The 24187-nt window shown below is 40.9% G+C and overlaps 1 protein-coding gene across 7 annotated transcripts in view; it reads right to left on the minus strand.

The window, feature by feature from the left end:
• The window catches only part of ZNF532 (zinc finger protein 532), a 33118-nt gene extending 9911 nt beyond the window's left edge, over positions 1–23207 (minus strand). For 2 of the 7 annotated variants that reach the window (XM_054398486.1, XM_054398485.1), the window contains exons 1-4: positions 20859–23192; positions 15791–15972; positions 7528–7690; positions 3816–4094 (exon numbers count right to left, since the gene is read on the minus strand). In XM_054398486.1, coding sequence (XP_054254461.1) covers positions 3816–4094; positions 7528–7690; positions 15791–15972; positions 20859–23192 — 2958 coding nt within the window. Of the gene's footprint in view, positions 1–3815; positions 4095–7527; positions 7691–12856; positions 13034–15790; positions 15973–20858 lie in introns of all 7 variants that reach the window. The other 5 variants (XM_054398488.1, XM_054398487.1, XM_054398482.1 and 2 more) reach the window with 4 other exon arrangements.
• Positions 23208–24187: the final 980 nt, after the last annotated feature.

The raw sequence follows: 24187 nt of genomic DNA on the forward strand, positions 1-24187 counted from the left end.
ACTAGGGGGGGGGGGGGGGGGGGGGGGGTGGGGGGGGGGGGGGGGGGGTGGACTTTATATCCAGTAACAAAAAGGAGGATCAAAATCTGCCAATGGAAAAAAAGAAGCGGAAGAAGAAATCTCCTCCTCCCATAAAGAAGCAGAGCTAAAAAAGTGCTAATCTTGGCTGGACTTGGGGATGTGATAGGCTCGTCAATCAGAGAGCGTGTACTTCTCAGAGGAGAAGGAACAGGGAAAGGTAAATGAATAATACTGACTACAAAGAAGTAAATTAAACCTGAAACATGAAGTCACTTATTCAGAGTTTAACTGAGGCTTTGAATTAATTCATTTAAGTTCCATCAGTGCTCTTCTCTGTAAAGTCTGTGTCATAGCGGAATGAATAGTGTTGTAATTGTCTACATAGGTCCTACTGAGAAAGTCACTATCTTGCTTCAATTGTAGGCTTCATCATCCAGTACAAATTTCTTCACATCAAAAAGAGTGAAGGATGTATTTCATCCAAGTCATCTATCTAATCCAAGTTCTCATTTCATTCATGTGACTTCCTCAGTTCCGTCCCTGAAAATCATTAACGTTAGACTCGGGAATGGAGTATGGTTTTATTGGTCCAGAGGAGTTCAAAGCAGTGTTGGATGTTAAGGTAAATGTGCCTGAGGTTGACCATCGCCCTAAACTTGCACTTTCAATTCACCAAGAAGCCAGCAGAGCTAAAAAGGGAATTGTTTGTCATTTGAGATCATCTTAACTTAAAGTGGATTGAAAGTGACATTAAGAATGCAGTATTCCCAAACAGGCAGCATTACGACGCTTGTTGTCCATGCTGCTTCCTGATACCATTTTCACAGTTAGAAATGAATTTATAAAGGCTGGCAGTATCGTGAAACTGTAATTATACAGACCCTTACTACGTGCTGGAATAATCTTGCAAGTCTTCACTGCAGTTGACAGTGCAGCAACTCACTGCTGCCCAAGTCTTCTCCTTCACTATGTCCCAGTGACGAATGGGTGATTCCTTCCACGAACTGGAAGCAAGGAATGGAACAACTGATGCGTGTTGCTGCACCTGAACGCAGAGAGCATAGCTGAAGGGATAAGCAGTGTTTGATCTTGATAAAGGGGTGAGGAAGCAGCCTCAGTGAACATCTCTGCTTATCAGGATGCTAGGAGTACACAATACAAAAGCGAGAGCAGGTTTCCAGAGGTTTCTGTTGTCTCCTACAAATTACAGTGCTTATTTATAAGCTGTTGGTGCTAATTAATGTATGCTATTTATAATCACCCTTGGATAAAGCGAAATGCGTACTATTGAGGTGTACATTTCTAATTTTCTTATGACAAATTCAAGCAAACACCCAAACCTGGATTGCAGAGCCCTTTTTCCATGTGTAGTCGTCCAGTATACTGTAAGTAAAACAACACTACATTCTTTTCTGGCCTTTCATTTCTGCTGTTAAGAGTCCATAGCTTTACTGGCCATTGACAATTGGAATGAATCACCAAAACATTGATTGTTGTTTCACAGAACTACAGTCTTTTGTTATCTCCTTCTCCTTGTATGTCTTTAGGGGCATGAAAAATAGACAGAAACGAGCTGAGATCAGTGTGGGCATCCATTTGATTGCTCTATGGCTTCAAAAAGAACCATTTTTGCATTTCTATCTATTAAGTCACTGAAGAACTGTTAATGGCTTCAGTTTAAGCTGGTCATGTGAGTCCTGACACTTCTGTTGAGTAGTGATTATAAAAAACACCTAAATCTGTTACAGTCCCCTGCTGCATCCCTGCACACCAAGATAAATGTTTCTGATCCTCTAACACTCATTTGTAGTTGCAAATTTTCTGCCATAATCATCTCTTCTAGGCAAGCATTGTAAACATTTAGTACACTCTGGTCACTGCTAGTCTAAATTTTAACTCATCGGTGACTTTTTGCAGATAACTAAAATAATTCAAAGAGCAAGCATCTTACGATTGACAAGATTCTTTAAAAGACATACCCACCAAACCTCAAGCACTCTCATCAACAACACAACGGGGGAGGAGGAGAAAAGGAGATGAGGGTTTGGTTGGTTTGTTTTTAAGAATCTTGTCAAACGTAAGATGCATCTGCTCTTGAATTTATTTGTTTGCTGGCAAAAGCACCGTTGAGTTAAAATTTAGACTAGCAGGCCAGAGTGTACTAACAGTTTACATGCTGCTGAAGAGACTGATTTTGGCAGAAAATTGAACTACATATGAGTGTTAGAGGATCAGAAACAATTATTTGGTGTGCAGGCATGCTGCAGGGACTGTAACAGATTTTATGGTGTTTCTTTATAGCCACTACCTCACAGAAGTGTCAGGAATCACATGCCAGGCTTAAACTGAAGCCATTAACAGTTCTTCAGTGACTTCAATAGATAGAAATGCAAAAATGGTCTTTTGAAGCCACTAGAGCAATCAAATGGAGGCCACATGATCTCAGCTGTTCTGTCTACTTTTCATGCCCTAAAGCCATACAAGGAGAAGGAGATAACAAAAGAAGTAGTTCTGTGAAACATAATCCCAAGGTTTTGGTGTTTCATTCCAAGGGGAACTGGCAGTATAGCTACTGGACTCTTAACAGCAGAAAGGCTGAAAGAATGGAGTGGGAGTTACTGAAAGTTAAGGAGAAACATGGAAATAGGCTCCTGCCATCCAGGCTTGGGTGCTGTTTGCTTGAATTTGTCATAAGAAAATTAGAAATGACACTCCATAGTACAGCATTTTCAGCTTTTCCATGGGATGTTTATAAATAGAATACAATAATTTGCACAACAGCTTTATAAATAAGCACTGTAATTTGGAGAGACACAGAAACCTCTGGAAACATGCTCTCGTTTATTGTGGCCTATTAGCATCCTGAAAAGCAGAGATGTTCACTGAGGATGATTCCTCTCCCCTTAGTCAAGATAAATCTGTTATCCCTTCAGCTATGCTCTCTGCCTTCAGGTGCAGCACACTGCAGTAGTTCCATTCCTTGCTTCCCAGCTGTGGAAGGAATCACACCATGTTCACTGGGACATAGTGAAGGAGAAGACTGGGGAGCAGAGAGTTGCTGCATGTCAACAGCAGGCTGAAGCTTGCAAGATCTATCCCAGCCACAGCTAGTAAGGGTCTGTATAAGTACCAGTTTCACTGATCTGCCAGCCTTTATAATGTCATTTAACTGGAAAAGGTATCAGGTGCAGCAGGGACATCAAGCTGTCGTACTGCTGCCTGTGTGGGAATACAGCATTCCTGAATGTCACTTTCAATCCACTTGAAGTAAATGATCTCAAATGACAAAAATTCCACTTGTTCAACTCTGCTGGCTTCTTGGCTGAATTGACAAGTGCAAGTTTAGGGCGATGGCTCAACCTCAGAGCACATTTACCTGTAACATCAAACACTGCTTTGAACTCCTTGGACCAATAAAACCAGACTCCATTCCCCGAGTCTAACAGTTAATGAATTTTCACGGGAAGGAACTGAGAAGGCACAAAGGAAGAAATGAGAACCTGGATTAGATTAGATGACTTGGATGAAATACATCCTTCACTCTTTTTGTGTTGAAGAAATTTGGTACTGGATGAAGAAGCCTACAATTGAAGCAAGAGCACGTGGACTTTCTCAGTAGAACTATGTAGACAATGACAAAAACTATGCAGTCAGATGCATGAAACAGACTTAACAGAGAAGAGCAATGATGGAACTTAAAGGAATTATTTCAAAGCCTCAGTTAAACTCTGAAAAAAGTGACTTCATGTTTCAGGTTTAATTTACTTCTTTGTAGTCAAGTATTATTCATTTACCTTTCCATGTTCCTTCCTCATATGAGAGATGTAAACGTCTCTCTGAGTGAAGAGCCTATCACACTCCCAACACGTCCAGCCAAGATTAGCAACTTTTTTAGGCTCTGCTTTCTTTATGGGAGAAGGAGATTTCTTCTCCAGCTTCTCTGTTCCATTGGCAGATTTTGCATCCTCCTTGTTGTGACTGGCTGAGTTCTGAGTTGTGGGTTTAGTACTGAGAGGCAGGTTTATCCCCAGGTTTGGTGGCCCCTCAACACTTTTCAAAGTTCCATGCATAGACTACAATAAAAGAGAGAGTGAAAAAAAAGGTATAAAACTAACATAGACAAAGACAGTTGCTTTCACAAAATGCAAAGGTCTCTGAATCAGAAGAGATACTATTCTTTGTCATACTATTAACAGACCACATTCTTAACTTAAAGAAACAGGATTAAGTAAAGGCAAGGCCTAGCATAAAGAGAAACTTGCCCACAATGCTAAGAGACACCATCTGCAACTGAAGGAGTCTTCTTCAGTGGCTGGAGATTTTCACCAAAAAAACCCCAAAACCAACAATAACAACAAAAAAACCCCACCACAACAAACACACATGCAAAAATCCTTTGTGGGTTAAACTGCTGTTTAATAGGAAGGAGAAAAGGGTTCAAGAAGTACTTTATGTTAACTTCAGTTTCTTGCTTTACTTACCTAACATATTAGTTGAGCATCCTCATTTCAAATTATGTGACTAAAGAGTTCCAGAAGGTAAGTTTTTTTAACTAACAAACTCTGGAACGTCAGTAAATAAGTCAAGAAAAGACAACTCTGGAAAGATCAGGATACTATATTGCTTAGGCTATCTTAGTATTTTATGTTGAGGCTCAGTTAAGCCCTGCCTTACTTCACACGTTACAGCACCCTGCCTTACGGTTACATTGCTAACAGTCCATAGCTGCAAAAGCGTGCAGGGTCCCCAAGAGCAGGGGACAGTCCAGAGGTGTCTAACAAGCTATTCTCAAGCACCCAGCAGCTCCTAGGTAGTGGCCCTTCATCACTGGCTTATTTCTAGACTTTAAGGAAAGTGTCAGTAAGAGGGAAGAACTCTTCCATCTACTCCTTTCCCAGTTTCTGGAGCCAGTGTGATACGCTGATGTGGTATCTGAGCCTTCCAAAACACTGACTAGGTGAGGAAGACCTGGGATTCAGTGGTGTGTCTGAGTCTCTTACATGCACAGGAGCACACTGTTAAATGTGGATCCATTACCAAGGTCTCTTTCACATCCAAAAACCTGTCCCTTGCAATGACAGTGTTCAACTCACCTACTGACCTTTATTACAACTCTCCTAGATGATGTGCACAGCCATCACAAACCTAACTATCTCAGAAATAAAAACCATTTGATACATTCTTGATTCTGAGGAGAAGAGCAATTTGGTACTCCAGGATAATACTTTAGCATCAAATCCTTTTGTGAATCCTGTGGCTCTCAGGACCACTTGTTGGCTCTACAGCAAATGTCAAACTGACCTGTAGAACACTGCTTCTATTTAACAACTTCCAGAAGCAAAGCCAGCAAGTAAAAAACCTAAAATGTAAAGTGCTCAGGACCAACTAGCTGGCTCTAAAAACAAACTGAAATTGTGCAGTAAAAGAGGGGGCTGCTGTTGCATCAGGAAGAAAGCAGCACAGGGTAGGGTGGGGAAGGAGGTTCCTACGCTGTCAGGCAACTGAAGACCAACCTGGAGATTCCATCCCAGCTTAATGTGTCAACATGTAAAATGTTAGCCCTCAAGCTTCTTAGTGTCTTTTAAATACAATACTTGAACCTTAATTTCTGGTTTGAAAATAAACAGAAAGCACTAAAGCACAGCATGGAGTGACAGTGATCGCAGCACGTCTCACCAGCAGAACTGGGAGTGTCACACCTCCAGCCCAGGCCTTCATCACCTCTTCTCACCAGTGGCTAGGCATTTTCTTGGTAGTGAGCCATTGAAAGCAAATAAAAAGTACCTTTTGCCAACAAGAAACATTCACATCTGCAGGAATTATTCTAGGATATGTTCTGTAGCTTTAAATAACCTCTTCCTGAGCCTCTTTCTGTCCCTTTCTGTTCTGTTTTCATCCAGGTGTTCTCTGTCTTGGTAGTTTATGTCCACCCATACCAAACAACTACTTCCTGTGCAGTTAGGCTGAGCCCTGCCTTTACTTGCCTCTTGTCCTGTCCCCAAGACCTTTTCTGTTTCTATCTATATCCTGTTACTGGTTTGTTGTTTTTTTTTTTCATTGCCCTTTAACTGAAGTCCAGTTTATACTTTGCTGCTGCTGTCCCTACTTCTGTACACACATCCTAAATGTAACAGCACCAGCAGTCCTGAATAAAAGCAGTAAGGCTGCTACTGCACTTGTATGTTCTAATCCTCTCATTTTTTTTTCAGGCATGTCCAAATCATTTACAGTGAGACATGCTAAAATAGCACTAGTTGAATGTAGAAATACTGCCATGAAACACTAAAGCAAACAGAATTAAACAGTGCCCATGTTGGAAGTAATTGGGAATAATTTCATAATGAGAATTCTGAGCAACCCTCATTTAAGTACAAATAGCTTCTGGCCCTAGTTACAGTCACATCATGCTCCTAAAAAAATTGTTTTCAGGTCTCAAAAAAACAGTTAAATACAGATATAACAATACTTTTACAGTAATACCTGAGCTTAGATAAATAAGACATAAATGGCTATATATGGAATTTGCTTATTTAGTTAAAAAAAAAAAAAAGGCAGTACAAGCAGATCAAAGGAAACAGAAAATAGGACTTGGTGTCACTGCATGAGGACCACTTAAGATAAAGGGCATAAATATAAGATGATTCTTAAGTAAATATGAACTAGTTCAGAAACAGGAAAAACCCAGTCCTTGTATTGCTGAACACCTTGGGCCAGCTCTTCCCTATCTCCTCCTCAAGTCTCAGACTGGCTATCAGACCAACCGTTTTTTAAGACCTGTGATCTTGCTTTCCACAAAACTTCAGAGGTTTCTGAGGTTACAAGTGCCATAGCTGAGACCAAAACACAGAATGACAGTTTTAGCAGACAAGAAAGATGCCTGGTTTTCCACACAGCTAACAAATTGTAGCCAGGGGAGTGTGGGTTCTTGAAAACATGATTAGCAAGGATGACAGTCACCTTTCTTCAGTTCTACGCATATTAATGAGAAAATCTACTTCAAAGCATGCATGTGTAAACACACCAATAACCAGCTATGAAAGAAACACACCAATTCCACTGGTGAATTCTGAACACCAAAAGGTTGATTTTGCAATATGCTCAGCACCCTCAGCTCCTAACAACTGGAGTAATACTTGGAGTAATACTTAGAATCCTGTGAATGAGGCTCGATACTTATCAGTACTGGACTAACTGACTTACACCCCTGACTGTTCTGACAAAATGACCTACTGAATGCAATGCACTGAGGTACTCCTGGTACACCAAAATCAACATTCATATAGAAAAACTGAGTTAGTGGTTACATCACAGGCAGCTGGGGACCATACGAAATGTAACATTTCAACGTTTGAGAACCTTGTTGACAGATTACTGTCCTGGAATTTACATCACCTCCATCTCTCAGCAGTCTTCTTGTTATTCTCTGCCTTTTTACAGTGTTTCTCACAGCATATATTGCATGACAAACGGTATCTATGAATGAAACAAGAGAAGATGCCTACACACCTTGATATGATCCATCATAAGCTGTTTCTGTGCATATAGAAGAGAACAGTCTGGACACTTGAAAACAGACACCTTCTGGTTTTCAATGTGCTGATCAAAGTGGCGATAGAGCAAAGGTTGTAGAGTAAACACAGTGTCACACATAGAGCATTTATATATTATTCTAAAAACAGAAGTACAATAAACAATGTCAGTCATGGTGAGGAGCTATTTGCAAGAATCATGATGTTAACTTTTTTTCTCAGCAGAGATAAGATCTGACATGTTTAAGCAATCATTTCACACTGCTTGCAAGTTAAAATTAAACTATTTCAAAACATCCTCCAATTTCACACTATGGGAGCAGTAGAAAAAACAGAAAAAATAGGGGGGGGAATATGCCAGTTACATATATAACACCAACATCTGCTTAGGATCCTCTGGAAGTTAAACATCTTCAGCTTCTGAACTCCTGTTATACCTAGAGGATAAAATACCTGTTTCAGGTTGCAAAGACAGTATGTTTTAAGGGATTTATTGATTCCATTGTAATTGGCAATTGACTTCAAGATAAAGTCGGCAGTGTATATTGCTTTGAACCTCCTGAATGCTAAGTCTGGACTCTATTAATGCTCTGAAGCTGAAACCTTGCAGGATGGTAATGTTTCAAGCAAAGTATCAAGTAAACAATTTTCCTGAATGCAATTTAAACTGTATGTTGCATGTTGGTTTTGTTTATTTGCATGCTGGATTGTGTTAAGAGTGATTTCCCTGCCAACTAAAGGTACTAGCAAGATTAGCAATTCAAACTGCAACCTCTTAATGCATCCATTTATAAACAGTAAATAATTCCAATCTTTCAGAAACATTACACTTTTTTTAACTTGGAAACTGGAAGAACAGTAGCAAAGAAATTTGCCACAGATCATCAGATGAGGGAGAAACCCAATCCATCAGTAGTGGTAGCACTTCACAAAAAGTTAAACTAAAATGAAAGAAACCCAGCAGCAGGTGCTGAGAGCAATGACAAGCACATCTTCTGTGAAAACAGACTACCCTATCCCATCAGCTGGAGGGTCATTTCTGCCCTAGAGAATGGCTGCCCATTAAAACACCCAAGCTTGCTAGAACCCTCAATCCTCTCATTATCTGCATCAACGTTCCAAGTCCTTTCTACCTCGCTCTAAGTAATTATCATCAGTTGCACATTGTTCAAGGGCTCTGAAGATCACTCTGCACTGTTCTGAAATGATGAGAACAGGGACATTACTTCAGTGTTCAAGCCACTCAATGGGTCCAAATACTGGAAATAATGAAAAATAATACACTTAGTCATATTAAGTGTGCAAATATTATTTTGTGGTGTATCACATGGTCCCAGTTACTCACATGAGCTAAGATAAATTTATCCTTTGACAGCCTACATACTCTTGTACTGCTTGATAGTAACTGGTAAGAAAGAAATTCCAGGTTCCTAAAATGTAGTTTTGCCTCATGTGCCTTACATCAAATATAAACCCACCAATCCCACTAATTCCTTTAACCAAGACCCTAAGAGACAACTTCTGTGACAAAAGGCAGCGGATCTCTGCCCCAGCAGGTCAGCAGAACAGAGCACAGAGAGAAGCTGAACCCTCCCCAGGAACACTGTGGGATGCACTGTTCAAAGGGTTCCCTATGGAAGGGATCATTTGCCTTGGCCACAACATGGAGCTATTGAGCACAAATGCATGCTCTACTGTCTTGGTCTCATCCCAGTGAGACACTTTAAAACAGTGATTTTCCAGCCAGCCCACTTCACTCCATGAAAACCAAAACAAAACAGTTTCCCCAGGAAAGTCCTTGCTGCAGTTCTGCAGTGAGTCTGCTCATAATGTCACAAGCTGGAGAGCTGGTACTAACCATACACAATCCCTGATCCTGGAGAACCAAGTATTTTTCTTCTGTTCCTGACATCCCATCTTTTGTAGCACTGTCTCGCATCTCCACCAGCAACTCTGTCCCTAAGTCAGGGAGGGCCAAGACTTATTACTAAGCAGGCAAACAAGCTGAGGCTCAAGACTGCACTATAGCCTTGTTCCTGGCAGTGTGTTTTCCACCCTCTGCTTCACTGCTCACGGAACACTGTTAACATCCAGAATCCCAGCATTCTGGAGCCCGTTACTGAGCAGTCGATCCCATTGCTAGGAGCGAAAGAGACAAGAGTAAAGTTACACTGTTGCAGGTCAGCACGATGTAATTAAAGACTGTCAGAACTAGAAAGAATCCCTGGTTATTTCATGATGTATATTTCCATTAGAACCAGATCTTGCAAATCAGATTAGACATGAAAAATGAGAAAACCTGCTTTGTCACCTGTGGTGGAACTAGACAGTGATCTCAGCTGGAATGACTTCAGGCCCGTAGTATACAAATTTATCATTGCAGGGCTACATAATTTAATCAAGTACATTATAATCTATTATATGCTTCAGATCCTTTTTAATATGAAATAGTCAACAGAAGACTACAGAATCACTGAGGTAGAAAGGGAGCTCTAGAGGTCATTTAGTCCAACCCCTGCTCAAGCAGGGTCGACCAGAGCAGGCTGCCCAGGAGTAAGTATGTCCACTCAGGTTTTGAATGTTTGATTTGATTGAGATTCCATAGCCTCTGGGCAGCCTACTGCCATCTCTGACCACCCTGACAGAAAAAAAGTGACTTCTTGTGTTCAAGTGCAAATTCACATGTCAGTTTGTGCCCACTGCCTCTTGTCCTTGTCTCAGGGCACCATGGAAAAAAAATCTGGCTCCCTCTTCTTCATGTCTTCACACCCAGTATTTACACACCAGTAAGGTTCTCCTGAGCCTTCTTCTCTCCAGGCTGACCAGTCCCAGCTCCCTCAGCATCTCTTCACACAACAGACGTTCCAGTCTCTTACTCATCTTAGTGTTCCTTTACTGGACTTGCTCCAGTACAGTATTCTTCCATAACCTGGCTTGATAAACAAGAATTTCTCCAACATCCCACAAGATATTAGCCATGAAAAATGTCTCAGTGCCTATGATGTCACACTGTTGACTGAAAGTAGAAATCACATCTAAGGGTTGGTTTCCCTTAAGAACCATGAAGGATCTCAGGTATGCTGCAGGAGAGAGCTTCATCAAATTGAAAGGCAAGACAGGTGTCCATTTCCCTGTGTTAAATCTCGTCCCACTAATAATCACTGCACATAAACTTTATTTTTCATGCACAAATAGCTTGCTGTATCTGTTCTGAAACAACCATTTGTAATGTAATTGTGAATCACGCGGTTCCAGTAATGCACACAGCCATGCACTCTATGAGCCCCATTCCTGCAAACAGAGAAATGCTCTTGTCAGCTGCACTCAGCACTGGTCAGGCCACACCTGGACATCTGTGTCCACTTCCACCACCCACAATTCAAGACAGACACAGACTGGAGACAGTCCAAAGGAGGGCCACAAAGAAGATAGAGGGGCTGGATGATCCACCTTGTGAGCAAAGATGGAAGGAGCTAGGTCTTTTCTCCCTGGAGACGGTGCAGGGGAAACTCATCCCAGTACTCCAGTACTTAAAGGACTAAAAGTGGCACATTTAAAGAACACCACTTCAGAGGAGCGCTCAGCTAGAGATTCTATCATTTGTTACAATACAGTAGTCCTTCATACATAAAATGTGTGTCTTTTTGTCATCAAAACAAATGGAATTCTAAGCACATCTATAGGGAAAGAAAACCAATGCACAATACTTGTTTTAGGAGGTTGATCACAAACAGTTCTGCAGATTCAAGCACAAGTCAAGAAATCTTCAGCGCTTTTCATATGCAAAGTATCCTGAACAAATAGTGATCGGAATCTTTTGGTTTTCTCTGGTGAAAATGATGGGAATCTGAAACGTGTTAGATTAAACACTGGCATTTCAAAGCCTCTCACTGAAGATGCCATCTTCAATTAAAAGAAGGTACCATTTACACTGGGTACAAACGCCTTCATTTGGTATCAGATGCAGTAAGTTTGCTGCAATTTTGCTCAATGTAGATTGAAAGACTGTAAAGAATAAATGTCCTATTCAGATGTTAGAAGAAGCTGTGGCAAAGCTAATTCTTCTGAAATCTGGTTATTGTGTTACGTGGTACCTTGTTTCTCTCCTCTGCTTTCTACTTTGAGTCTGTGAAGTGCTTACAATGTACTCCAGAGAAACAACCTGGAGTTAAAACATGTGAACTTTTATTCTCAGCACTTCACTTCTACCAACAGAGGAGAAAGAAGACAGAAGCAAGTCTGCCACGAGATGACATCAGGCTAACACTGATGAGATGTGAAGTCTGATTTTCAGCTGCAGCTCGCACTGGCTTCAGCGGAAGCCTTGGATGTTCAACATCTTTAAAACAAAGACCCTGCTGACAAGTTCCTAACCATGCCCTGTGTTACCATCCTCAGTCAACCACCATGTTTATGCACAACTTCCCAGCTACAGAGCAGAATGAGATCTCCTTTAATCCAGAATAAAGAGATTACACGTTGGAAAGAGTTTCTACAAACAGCTCTATAAATGCCACTGTTTTCATCTGGAGAGGCAAGGCTAAAAGAGGTTTAGAGCCTGGAACCTCTCACTTAATAACACACTGGAATTGCTCTCGAGACATACTTTAAGGAAGCAAAAATCCAGCTCACCACTCCCAAACCCTACAGCTTTCATGAGGAAAAACCCAGCAGACAGAAAGGAGAACACAACCTGCAGGAAAACCAGCACACAATAAGCAAGATGCTCCTGACCAGAAAAGCAGGGTACTGCAGGCAGCTGCATCCTGCCAGGAATGCTCAGGGTGAGCCCAGAGACCCCAGCTGCCACTCCTTAACCACCTCTCACAAGTACACATCCTGACCCCTCTGAACTGCTGGCACTGCAAGAACCCATCTTCTGAATGCTGTGAGCATAACCTCATTTTGTTTCCTAGAGTTTCAACCAGATGTTATGAAAATCACTGCATCAGCCCTGACAAGTCTCAGCAGTTCTTTTTGGAACCACATTATCTTAGTTCGCAGTAAAATATGCAGATGAGCTGAGCAGACTAAAAGAAAAGGAATGAGCAACACACTACCTACCTGCCTGCCTCATTTCTGTAATTGCTGTGTTGCCCTCTTGTAGCGTGCGGTGTTTGAAGAGCTGCTATAAACTGCTAGCTAAAACCTCATGAAAACATTACAGGATCTCCACATGTTACCAACAGGATGACAAATTCTGGCTGTACAAAAGGTGACTTTTAGGAGTATAAGCAGAGGAGAGAATGCAATTTCACAAGTTATTAAACCGCAGGAAAGTGCAACAGAAGATTAATTTTGCTTACTTTGGTTCGCCTATCTTGATACCCGGGTGTTGTGTATAGGCATGGGAGTGTGTGCTGGGAGCAGATTTAAATGCCATGGGACAGATAGGACACTTGTAAAAGACTTCACAGTGACAACCTTGAATGTGAGACTTGAGTGCCGCCACATCAGAGTACACAACATTGCAATGCACGCAGCTGCAAAGAGAGTGGAAAAGAGTCAGTTCAGCGGAGCCCAAAGCAATACTGAATCTAATGGAGTCAACATGGATTTTCAGCAAGTGGGAGAGATAAACACATACACACTGCATAGAACTGCATTATGCTGTCAATGTAAACAACCCAGTTAAGAATCAACATCCACAGAGATTTGCATTTCAGAAAGAAAAAGGAACTTCCCAAATTTGATTCTAAAACCTAAGAGGTAAGTCAGCACACATCTTTATGGCATTACAACAAAACAGAGAGAAGGGGCGACAGAGGAATCTTTTACTGATTGCGAAAGAAATGCTCAAATCCTCTGCAAATTTGTAGAGATTTTACAAAGGGCATTTTTATCGCATGCAGTGGATTGCACAAGGTATGCCACAGCGATTTAGAAACTGCCACCCAAACAGGAAACAGCAAGGAAAACATGTTCACCATCTCCCTTGTTTAGACTTAACAAAGACATACTGGCAGTGATTTCTGTACAAGTAATCAAATCAGCACTTGGATTTAGAAACAAAGCCTGAGTAATTTAAACTCAGGACAACTACAATCAGATCAATCTATCAGACTGGAATTCTGAGAGTATTTTTCAAAAACATACTTCTGCTCTGTCGAAAATTTGTGACCTTTCCGCATCTACTCTAAAATGAAATGATTAAAAATGGAATTAATGTTAGTACAAAAGAATGCTTATACACAATGGTCCCTTTCAGTGCCATACACCTCCCACACTAAAGGCTATCAAGGAAAGCCAAGAACATACCTCAATAAGAATTACAAAGTGACCTGCCAAATTAACAAATCTCTTATCAATCATTACTATGCAATTTAAACATAGAGGGCCTCCACCTTTCCCAAATCTAATTTTGGCATGTACCACAGCAGTACGATTATTGTCATACACATGTAAAATAGTTTTTTAATGCTGTTTTACTGCCTTGATGAGAGACATAAAGCAGGAAATACAGTTATACATTGCATTCAAGAATCTCCTTCTTTCAAAAAATGTCACATCTGAGTTTTAAGGAACTTCATCCTTTCATTTCTGAACTTCATTTACATGCTTAATACTATTAATCATCTCTATAGCTCTCCAGCCTCTGCATACCAATGCATTTCCTAAAGTAAATGGTCCTTGTGGTTAAGATATTCTCTGCTTATAGAGAGATGAACACTTTTTCAAAGCAGCACAAAGCACAATCCTCTCATTAACAGACCTACTGCTAAGGTGTCACCTCAAGAGCGTTGCATATCTTCTATCCCATCTAATGATGCAACATCACAAAAGATTCTCAGCATCCACCACTGCCTATTAAAACAGTTCTGATCCTTCCTTTCTTGGGCTGCTACAACAGCTTTCTTGTTTTCACCTTGGGAGGATGCAATTAACCTTAGGACTGATACTTTTAGCTGATGCTGTTGGGACCAAAAACACTGAAGTAAAACTGAACTGCCTCAGAGCTTCTTGGGAAAGGCAAGACAGGTTCTGCTGTTCCTTAGGCAAGTGAGCCATGGTGATGAGAAAGACGCTGAGAAGTCTAAGAAGGCAGACACTAATTTTCCCAGTTACTGCTTTAGTCACACCACAAACAGAAATTCTAAGTTGACATATTTATGATACATCTTGAAATGTTTAGTAACTTCACTGATTCTCTGTGAAGGATTTATGAGTCCCTGAAGATGATTCTGTGTACAAACACAAGAAAGACAGACTAGAGGGAAGGGGAGTAGATGTAAGAAATACAGGACAGGACAGACTACTGCTTGGGAGAAATGAGTAAAAGAGAAGAACCAAAGAAGTGCAAAATGCTGAGAGCTGTGTCAGGCCACAATTTCAACCTGGAAACAGCTGGGGCAGCTGGCCTGATGCCATAAGAAAGCTTTCTTCCCTTAGTGCAAGGCTTCACAGCTATCCTAGTCAATGAACTGGTAGCACCTTAAGGGGCAAAAAGCTGCCTACTGGTAAGATTTTAAATCACTCTATGAAATGGGAAATGTTTCAGGAATGCTGAGCAAAGGTTGGCTGTCCAGGCTGCTCTGCTGATCTCTTGCTCTTCTGCCTGCCATTCAGTGCTAGTAAAATTCTAAAATAAATTTTCCAAGCCTTTCAAAACTTAGTATTTCCATGAAATGTCTCTCATCCTCATTTTCTCAATGAATTGCCACTGCAAAGAAGCCTAAGAATAAAAGGCAAACTGAAGACTAAATGAAGAACCAAAAGAGCAGGCTGTTTGAATAAGAAAGGCAATTTTTCAAGTGATGTAAAACTGAGGAATCTTGACTCCCCACAGAACAGAGAGCAGCCAGGCAGGTGCAGTAAGCCCATCACCATCTTGACAGTAAATTCTGCACACAATATTGAAAATGACTGTTCTGCCAGAGGCAACAGTCTGAAAGACAGTGTTCTGAAAAAACTCAAGAGGGCTTTTTTAAGAACCTGAAATTAAGAAAATACATCTCAATTCTCTAGAACTTATACAGTGTGAAGCCCTGAATCTGACATTTCATGGCTGGATGAGATTAGCTAATACTCTGATTTAGTAACATACAAAAGCAGATGCCCAAAACAAAGTAGAATCCTATTGTGGCGTTTATTCCAAATCTGTAGTACTAATAGCATTGTTGCCATGACAACCTTAAACTCATGAAGCTGTATTCTACAAACAATGCTTATGAAAATGGAAAATTACTTTTAAACCCATAAATTATACATAAATTGACAACAAAAGTAATCATTATACTGACCGAAAACCAACTCTTCGGTTATAATGCAGGCAGTTCTTAGTGACATGAGTCTGGAAGTGGACAGATCTGCAGATTGCTCCACATTCAGGACACGTGTATGGAGATTTATGCTGATGAATTCTCAGGTGTGATGCAAAACTGCACTGGTTAGGAAGCAGCATCTGGCAGATATTGCATGTCTTCTAAACGATAAACCAAAATACATGAAACAAAAGGTTTGGTTTGGCTATGCATAACGTCTTGTGGCAAACACTGCAATATATCACATAAAAGGTTAGATGCTGTGACTGTGATCTGAACGAAAAGAAGCAGGCAAGTACTAAATGCAGGCCCTATTGACAAACCCTGGAGGACAGACTGGCAAATACTGGCAGCCAGGCACGGTGGCGTTCTGGGCCATTCTGACATAATAAAGCTCTTTCTTATGCCGCTGACCAGGGGAGATGCATGTTGGGTTACATACATTTTGCTCAGGAGCCTCATAAGTAGTGGAAGGGGCCTAGCTACCACCTGAGAATCAAACCTAATGGTTTTAGTTCAGTGCACTTATGTATGAGGGAAAAACCCAAACCCACCAAATGCATTATCTTCACTTTCCTTGTCCTTGCTCCTGGTGGCTTCTTATGGTAATACCCGTAACACCAGCAAACATCATCACGCAGGAAGTACACAGACCATTTAAAAAAATCTCTTTCTCAAGCTAGAATACATCTGCATTCCACCAAGACATTGCGCATCTGAGTGACAACTAGAGATATGTAAAAGATGCATACAGTTTCCTGTACCCAAGAGTCACTTACTAAACTCACAATTTTCTGGTATTTTGTTACACAAAAATAATTTTGCAGAACAGGACCTCAACTCAACTGCATTTCTTGAGACTTTTTAAGGCTTTTCAAATTATTAGTAGCATTTCTTCTGACTTGAGACTTACGCATCTCACCAATGACTTAGGAAGATTTATGAACAAAACCAAGATCCTTCACAACATGGGTGGGTTTTTAACATGAGATTTGCATGGTTTTAGAAATGTTATCCCTAAGTCTTGCAGGTGGAGCGATTTGTACATTTTGCAAGAATATCGAATGGAACAAGCTCTCCAGATCTGCATTATAAAATGCTTACTGGCCTATCTATGGAGAAATGCTGAAATAAATAATGAAGAACTATCTGCTTCCTCATGGTAAAACAGTTTCTTACTAAAAACCAGGTGCTTGACAAAAAGTCCCCCCTTCTTACAATTTAGTGACTCTCCTTTAAAAAACAGTAAGATCCAGATCATATAATAGCAGAATCAAAGCTACCATTGTAGAAGAACTAGTACAGTGTTACAGCTTTTATAGGAGTCTGACTTACTAGTATCAGCAACTATGCCAGTAGTAAAAGCCCCTGTTCCCACTTAATCAACAGGAGATAGACAATAAATCCAAAGATGGTAGGAAAAGGCCTTTATAGTCACTGCAAAAAAAAAAATTTTTTTTCCTCTAATGGAGCACTGTTTAATATCAAGGTCTAAAGAATCTTAGCTGCCTCAGTATTTTTACAGTATTTCTGCCATTCTAAGAAGAAGTATATTTTTGTATTAGGATCTGTATGCTCTATTTTTATTCTTTTTCCCAAACACCTTAAATGGTTTTTTGAGGGTGCATGCAAATACTTTGATTCTTTCTTTAAAGCCAGTAGTTTTAAGTGGAAATGTTAACTTGAAGCATCTTACGATCTTAACACAGAAGCAAGAAGTGCATCTCATATGGTTCACTTTTTATATTTACTTTGTGAACGTGGTGGCCTGACCTGTTTTAACACAGCTGCCATCCAAACATAGTTCTCAGATGTCCTGACAGCAAGATAGCAAAGCGCAGAACACTTAGAGAAAACTAGGAAAAGAAAATTCATCATTGCTTGAACTTGGGTTCAATACCAGCACTGCTGCCAGCCTGAAAGATGAGTGGATTGCAGGGATGCTGCTGCCCTGCCCCTGTGGAGAGCCATACCAGAGAGCAGCTCTCTGCAGGGATTCTCAACCATCACCCCAATTACAGTCCAATCCCAGACAAAGTCTTCAGACACATCCACTCTATTGACTCTGAAATTACAAATATTTGTCCTCACCTGGCCAAAGAGCAGTGGCTAGAAGCATGACTCCTGCCCTTTGAACTGAACAGGCCTGGGACATTAACTTTGGACTTCAGCTCAGGCTTGAAGGCAAAATCCTGACTAACCACAGCACTCCTTAAAACATGCTTGCTGCCTTTATTCGGCTTCAGTACAACTCCTAAAAATCTCTCTCTTGCCATTTAGGCATTAATAGGCAGAATGTGGAGCATTATTTGATTACTTAAGAAAGCAGCAGAATAGCCTCTGCCTCCAGTAATAGAAACACAGGGGCTTTTAGCCCTCCCAAAGCTTCTCCTCAGCAGCACCACAGAAGGGAAGTGGGCTCTACTGCAGCAGAGCCATACAACTTTCCAACCCAGCTGAGCATCTCTCCTTCATGTTGCAGCAAGCGGCCTGCAAGATTGATCTGGAATGCTGGTGACTCAGACTGACACAAAAGGCCACAAATGCACTTGTTAATGCTGCTGGCTTGCTATTTTGATGGGTACAGTAAAATGTTTAATTATAACTCATGACAGTACAAGAAGAAGAATCTATTTTGAAATTCTGAAATTCAGCATGTTTGCTCACCATTTTATTTTGGGCTTAAGGTGGCATTACTTCTGATTCTCTCATTCCAACTCATATCAAAATAAAAGTTTGTGAAAATCATCACCTGCCTGCTTTTAAAACCAAATCTTTTCAGGAAAACAAAGGAGTAGAAGGAAAAATGCTGGCGGTGGAAAATAAAGATACACAAGAACTACAAGTATGAAGGGAAATGAGTTATGTAGTTTCTATAGGAGCGATATACTTCTCTCTGTAAATCAGAAAATCATTCATTACCCCAGACTTGCTACTTCTTTTTTTCCCCACTAGGTAGAGGAGTGTTTGATCCAGCCAGGACACCTGTCAGTGAGTGGTCCCACTCCCTTTAACAGGAATATTAGTGGAAATAAAATATTACAGGAAAGTAACAACTTTATAGGGAACATCTTTCAATTGCTAGGGTTGGTTTACTATGTTTAAAAGAAATATTCTACCTTTAGAATAGGAGTTTAAGAAGACAAGTAACAGCAACTCAGTTTTTAGACTCATTGAAAACACAAACTAGTAGACAGCTTCAATTTCAAGAGCAATTAGGTGGACACTAGAAAGAATACTAAGCTGTAAATACAAACTTTTATACTATTATTTGTTTGTAGAATCCAAATGTTTATTTTTCTTGTTTCCTCCTTCCTTCTGAAGTTAAAATGTCAATTTCAACTGACTTCCCTGTATTCTTCCTCCCCAAATAATGGTAGTTTTAACATAAAAAGCCAATGCCAAGCACTACGAAGGAAAACAGAAGTCAGAGTACTGCTCGTCCAAGCTTTTCAAGAAGCGAAAAACAAAAAAGCACCCAAATATTTATTAATAAATGCCTGTACAGAGACTTTCTTCAGCAATGCCTAGGACAAAAACGCACAAAGATAACTTATCAAGAAAGCAGGATCTATCACTCTCCCAGCTGTTCAGTTAAACACTTTCTATGCTGGGCATCACAGTGCAGCTACAACATTACAGGATGGAAGAGAGGATAACTCCAACACCAACAAGCATCAGCAAAGCAATTAGCTAAAAAACCAATTATTGCTTACTAAGTAACTCCAGAGCTGGTGCAGCATATCTCATTACATCCTGTTCAAAACTGCAGCAAGACCTAAGGATGGACTATATTTTGCTGACATCTGAGAAAAAGCTGAAAGAAACTTGCCACAGGCAGCAGGCACAAACTGATACTCACTCACATGGCATCGCATTGGGAGTCCAGGCAGTTTCAACCCCTGTCCACTAACCAGTTAATAAAGCAGGAGCTGAGGCAGAGCCTGATAATCCATACAGTGAAGATTATTTCCACACTCAAACCTCTTTACATCACCATCTGCAGTGGTGAGTGCAGCACAGCTGCTTTGCAGCCACAGAACAAGACTTAAGTTAGCGAGTGAATGCTGACAGGAACCTGTCTACACCTCTGTCTCTAGTGGATTTTTTTCCTAACCTCTATCCTGTGCATTGCTGTGCGATTCCCAAGAATGCTCCCGGGGCTCTCTCTCTGATCAGTCTCATCATGTTTGCAGGTTTTCAGCTTCCTATATAGCAAGAAGCTGCAACACCAAGGCTCAACTGAATGCTTTGAAACACACCAGAATCCCTTTTAATTGGCACACCCCAACGATACCATTTAATTAATAATTTAAATCCTACAGGATTATAAAATACATCGCACACTGATTAATGTTAACTTTTATTGAATGATGTGTCTCTCAGATTAGGCCACATACATTAGTAGAGAATTTTAAAATGGTTTGTTAGTTTAACTCAGCAGCAATGGCAAGAAGAAATGAAAACCAACATCAGAATGGTCACACAGCAAGAAACACATGTTAGTGAGCACCAGTGTTCACTGCTGTGAAGAGAACAGTGTGCGTGTCCTTCCAAAAGGATCAGTGTGCCACTTACTCCTGTCTGAGTCCCTAGAGAGGAGAGGAATGCCCAGTTAAAACTGGAGATAAATGCAGAACCAATCACTTAAAACTATCAGATTGGTAGAAGGGCTGCTAACGAGGGTGCCAATTAAGTGGATTCCACAGAATACTCCAATTCCAAAGCACAGAAAGAATAATTAAAAGTTCTTATTCAAGGTCATTACTAATTTCAGTATTAGGATGTTCAGCTCTGAGAAAGCCAATGCTAAATGACAGCAAAACTACCCAGTGTCAATTTCAGACTTCAGGGCCTGCAATACTTCTAAGAAATATTATTTTTTAAACATTCACTATGTAACTACTTGTAAGACATTTTGCAGGTTTCATTTATACTTTTAATCAGGGAGGTTCAGATAATTAACAGCTAAATGAGAGTAAAACCACATCCAAAGTCCCCTAGGCTTAGAGATGAAACATTGGAACTTAAACGTATGATACTCTACTTGTCCACTTGTGTCTGCGGCCTGCTGGAAATGAGTTGCAAGAGATGTCTCATCTTGGAAAACTTCACTGCACTCCAGACACTTTAGACTATGTCTACAGAGTTTGGAGGGATCTTCATCTAGAGGCATGGCTGGGATGACAGGCGTACTGGCCGGGGCTGATATGACTGTCCCAGTTATGCCAGGCTGCATCTTTGTTACTCTGTGTGTGCCAGCTCCTGTGGGGCTCTGGAGCCTGGAGGGCACGGTATTGCTTGAGGGAGATGCTATCATTTGATCTGCTGGGACTGGCTTTAAGATCAGGTGCGAACACTGCATTACAACCCCTTTTTCCTTGTGCCCACGAGCATGCAAAAGGAGACTGCATTTGTTGTAGAAAACTAAGTTCTTTGTGCAGTGATTACAAGTCACTTCGATGCGTACACTCCTGCGGTCGTAATGCTGGGTCAGGCTCTTCTCCAGAGCAAAGGAGTCGCCGCACTCCAGACACTTGTACCCTCGCGTCGGTAATGTTATTCCAGCATTGGCAGGGGGACTGAGGTTTGGGATGTAAACTGGCACGGGATTCACACTGCTTAGCACCTTATTGAATGCTTCCACTACTGAGCTTTGTAGAGACGACACCACCTGCACCCGAGACACCTTCTTAAAAGGCTGTGAGGCTGCCGCAGAAATTATTGCCTGCTTTATTTGTTGCTGAGGTTTCGTTAGCACTTGGCGGAGTTCAGAAGTGGTTTGAGCACTTTGAGGCAGGAGATTAAGGTTGGCAAGATGGACTGTCTTTGGCACAAGCTTAGCACTGGCAAGGCTGGATGCTGGCACCACCACAGTCTGTTGCTGTATAGCATTGGCAGCCTTTATAATGGCGCTACTGGCGCTCTGCACTGAGGCAGCAGATATTACGGTGGCCTTCACTGTAGTGTTGTTAGCAAGCTTCAAATTGATGACTTGGGACCCTGCTGTTTTAACTGCTGACACGGGGAGAAAGGCAGTAGCCACAGGTTTGATAGTCACCTGTTTTGGTGCAAGCTCTGCTGATGCAACTGCATTGGTGACAACCGTGGACTGGAGAGGAGCTCTAGGAGGAGAGGAAAGAACAGCAGCAGAAGTTGGTGAGGACAGGAGAGATGTCATAGAAGTTACCATAGAAGCAGTCTGCTCTGGCTTTTTACCAGAGTCCAAATCAACTTCTGGCAACACTCTAGTAACAGTTCTCTTAATCTCCCCAGAAGATGTCTTGATGGTTTTTATGCGAACTTTTGGAATTGCTGGTGTTGACCCTGCAGGAGAAGATGGAGAGCCTTTGCTACTGTTTTCACTTGATACACTTCTGGGGCTATCAGGTGGTTTGAGAGATGGCTTTTTAGCACCATCAATTAGACTCTGAGACTCAGGTGACTTTTCAACAGCTCGGGGACTTTCACTCATGTCCTTCGGTAAGGGAGAGGATTCTTCTGAACGAGACTGTAGATCTTTACCGGTATCTGTAGCTGCCTTTTTAGCGCTCAGTGCCGCAATAGCAGCAATACATGAAGAAAGCTTTGCTGATGACTTGGCTTTGGACTGTGAAATGCTGGCGAGATTTATTTCACTCTTTTCAGTACTCAGTTTTCCATCAAGCACCCTGTTTTCAAGAAGCTTCTCAGAACTGTCTTTTAGCAATTTGTCCTCTATTTTCTGAGCCTTAAAAGGCTCATAGACACTTAAATTCATGGAGTTTGTCTCCATCTCTCTTTTAGCAGCTTTATTTTTATCTACACTACTTGAAACCGGGATTTCAGATTTAATCAAGCTCTCCCCTCCAAGTGCCTTTAGTTTGTCATATTCCCGCTGAGATACAGATCCTGCCAAGACATTTGCTCTGAAATTTGTACGCATCTCCTCTTTATCCGGGGGGTCATCTACCTCAATTTTTTCATCGTCATCAAATTCTTCAGCACTTGATATTGGGCTAAACTGGTTGAAAGTTGAATCCTTCACGGTATCAGCTGACCCATCATCTTTAAGTGACTTCCCTTCATCTTTACTGTAACTATCAAGAGCTGATGATGTTAGAAAGCCATTATGCAAACCATTGCCTGTGGAATGGTGGCCATCCTTGTCCACTCCTTCTGAAGAATCAATGCTACGCACGTTTTTCACAATGACGCTCACACCAACGTCAGATGATGATGGGGCATGAGAATCTTCATCTGTGTGAGCATTTTGTTTTATGTGACTCTCGTGGTCATCATGTCCAGATTCAATAGCTGCTTTTGGGTCAACCATGTCTGGTATGTCGAAGGCTGCAAGAAGGTCATCGAAATCTGGGGTCTTCATATCCCCCATGGTCATGTATTTGATTGTGAGCCAATCTGTGAAATAAACAGAAAGTCATCATCTCAGGATTTCAAGCTCTAACAGCAGTCTTACACAGACCACACACATGTGAACACATGCCATGCAAAAGAGAGTTATGCCACTTCTGAAGTAGTGTTTTCAGAACTTGAACCACAGAGCCGTGTTCCATTGCAAGTGTACAGCCACATCACTACATCAAGAGCTGCAGTCCTCCATCAGCTTCACAGCCTGGAACCTAATCCTTTCATTCTAGTCATAAGATTGTTTCATAATGCTGGTATTTTTGGTTTTATTGTGTGGGCTTTTTTTTTAGTTATAAAATTTAAAAATTAAAATTAAAGGCACATTTCTAGCTCCTGTGCATTTGAAAATAGAAAATGGGATATAATGAGCATAAAGATTTAAGAATAGACACCAGACATGTAACCAGTGCAGCTCAACTCTCTTGCAGTACTATCAGAAGCTAAGTCATGGTGTTCAGCACACGTGGCAGCAGATGCCTTCCTATAACAAAGCAAGACCATCACACCTAGACACAGTGTTGTAGATCTGGTCCTCAGTCTATCTTTTTGTATCGATTTGACACCTCTGCTTTTAAAGGATTTCAAGAAAGGGTTGCAATTACAAAGTCTAATAAACACAAAAACACATATACAGTAATATCAACAGTTGCAAAGAAAGTTCCTGTAAGAATTAACTGGAAAGGATTGCAGAGACCAAAGCATATCAAATCCGTGTAACCTACACAAAGCCTTTACTGACAGTTTTTGACATTTTTAAACAGAAAATTACTACCTCAAATTAGTAATTTGAGATATTATTTGCGTTCTGACTGTACATCTATTCATAGGTATCTTTTTGCAATTACTATGTACACTCAGAAAGAACTAGAAAGTTCCTCTGTAAAACTTCCTCTAATTACATACCCTGGAGTTTAATTAACATTTAGCAATAGCAATGAATGAATTAAAGGCCCATTTACATAGTAT

This window comes from Indicator indicator, unplaced genomic scaffold (assembly GCF_027791375.1).
Source record: "Indicator indicator isolate 239-I01 unplaced genomic scaffold, UM_Iind_1.1 iindUn_scaffold_57, whole genome shotgun sequence".
In the NCBI taxonomy this organism is placed as follows: domain Eukaryota; kingdom Metazoa; phylum Chordata; class Aves; order Piciformes; family Indicatoridae; genus Indicator; species Indicator indicator.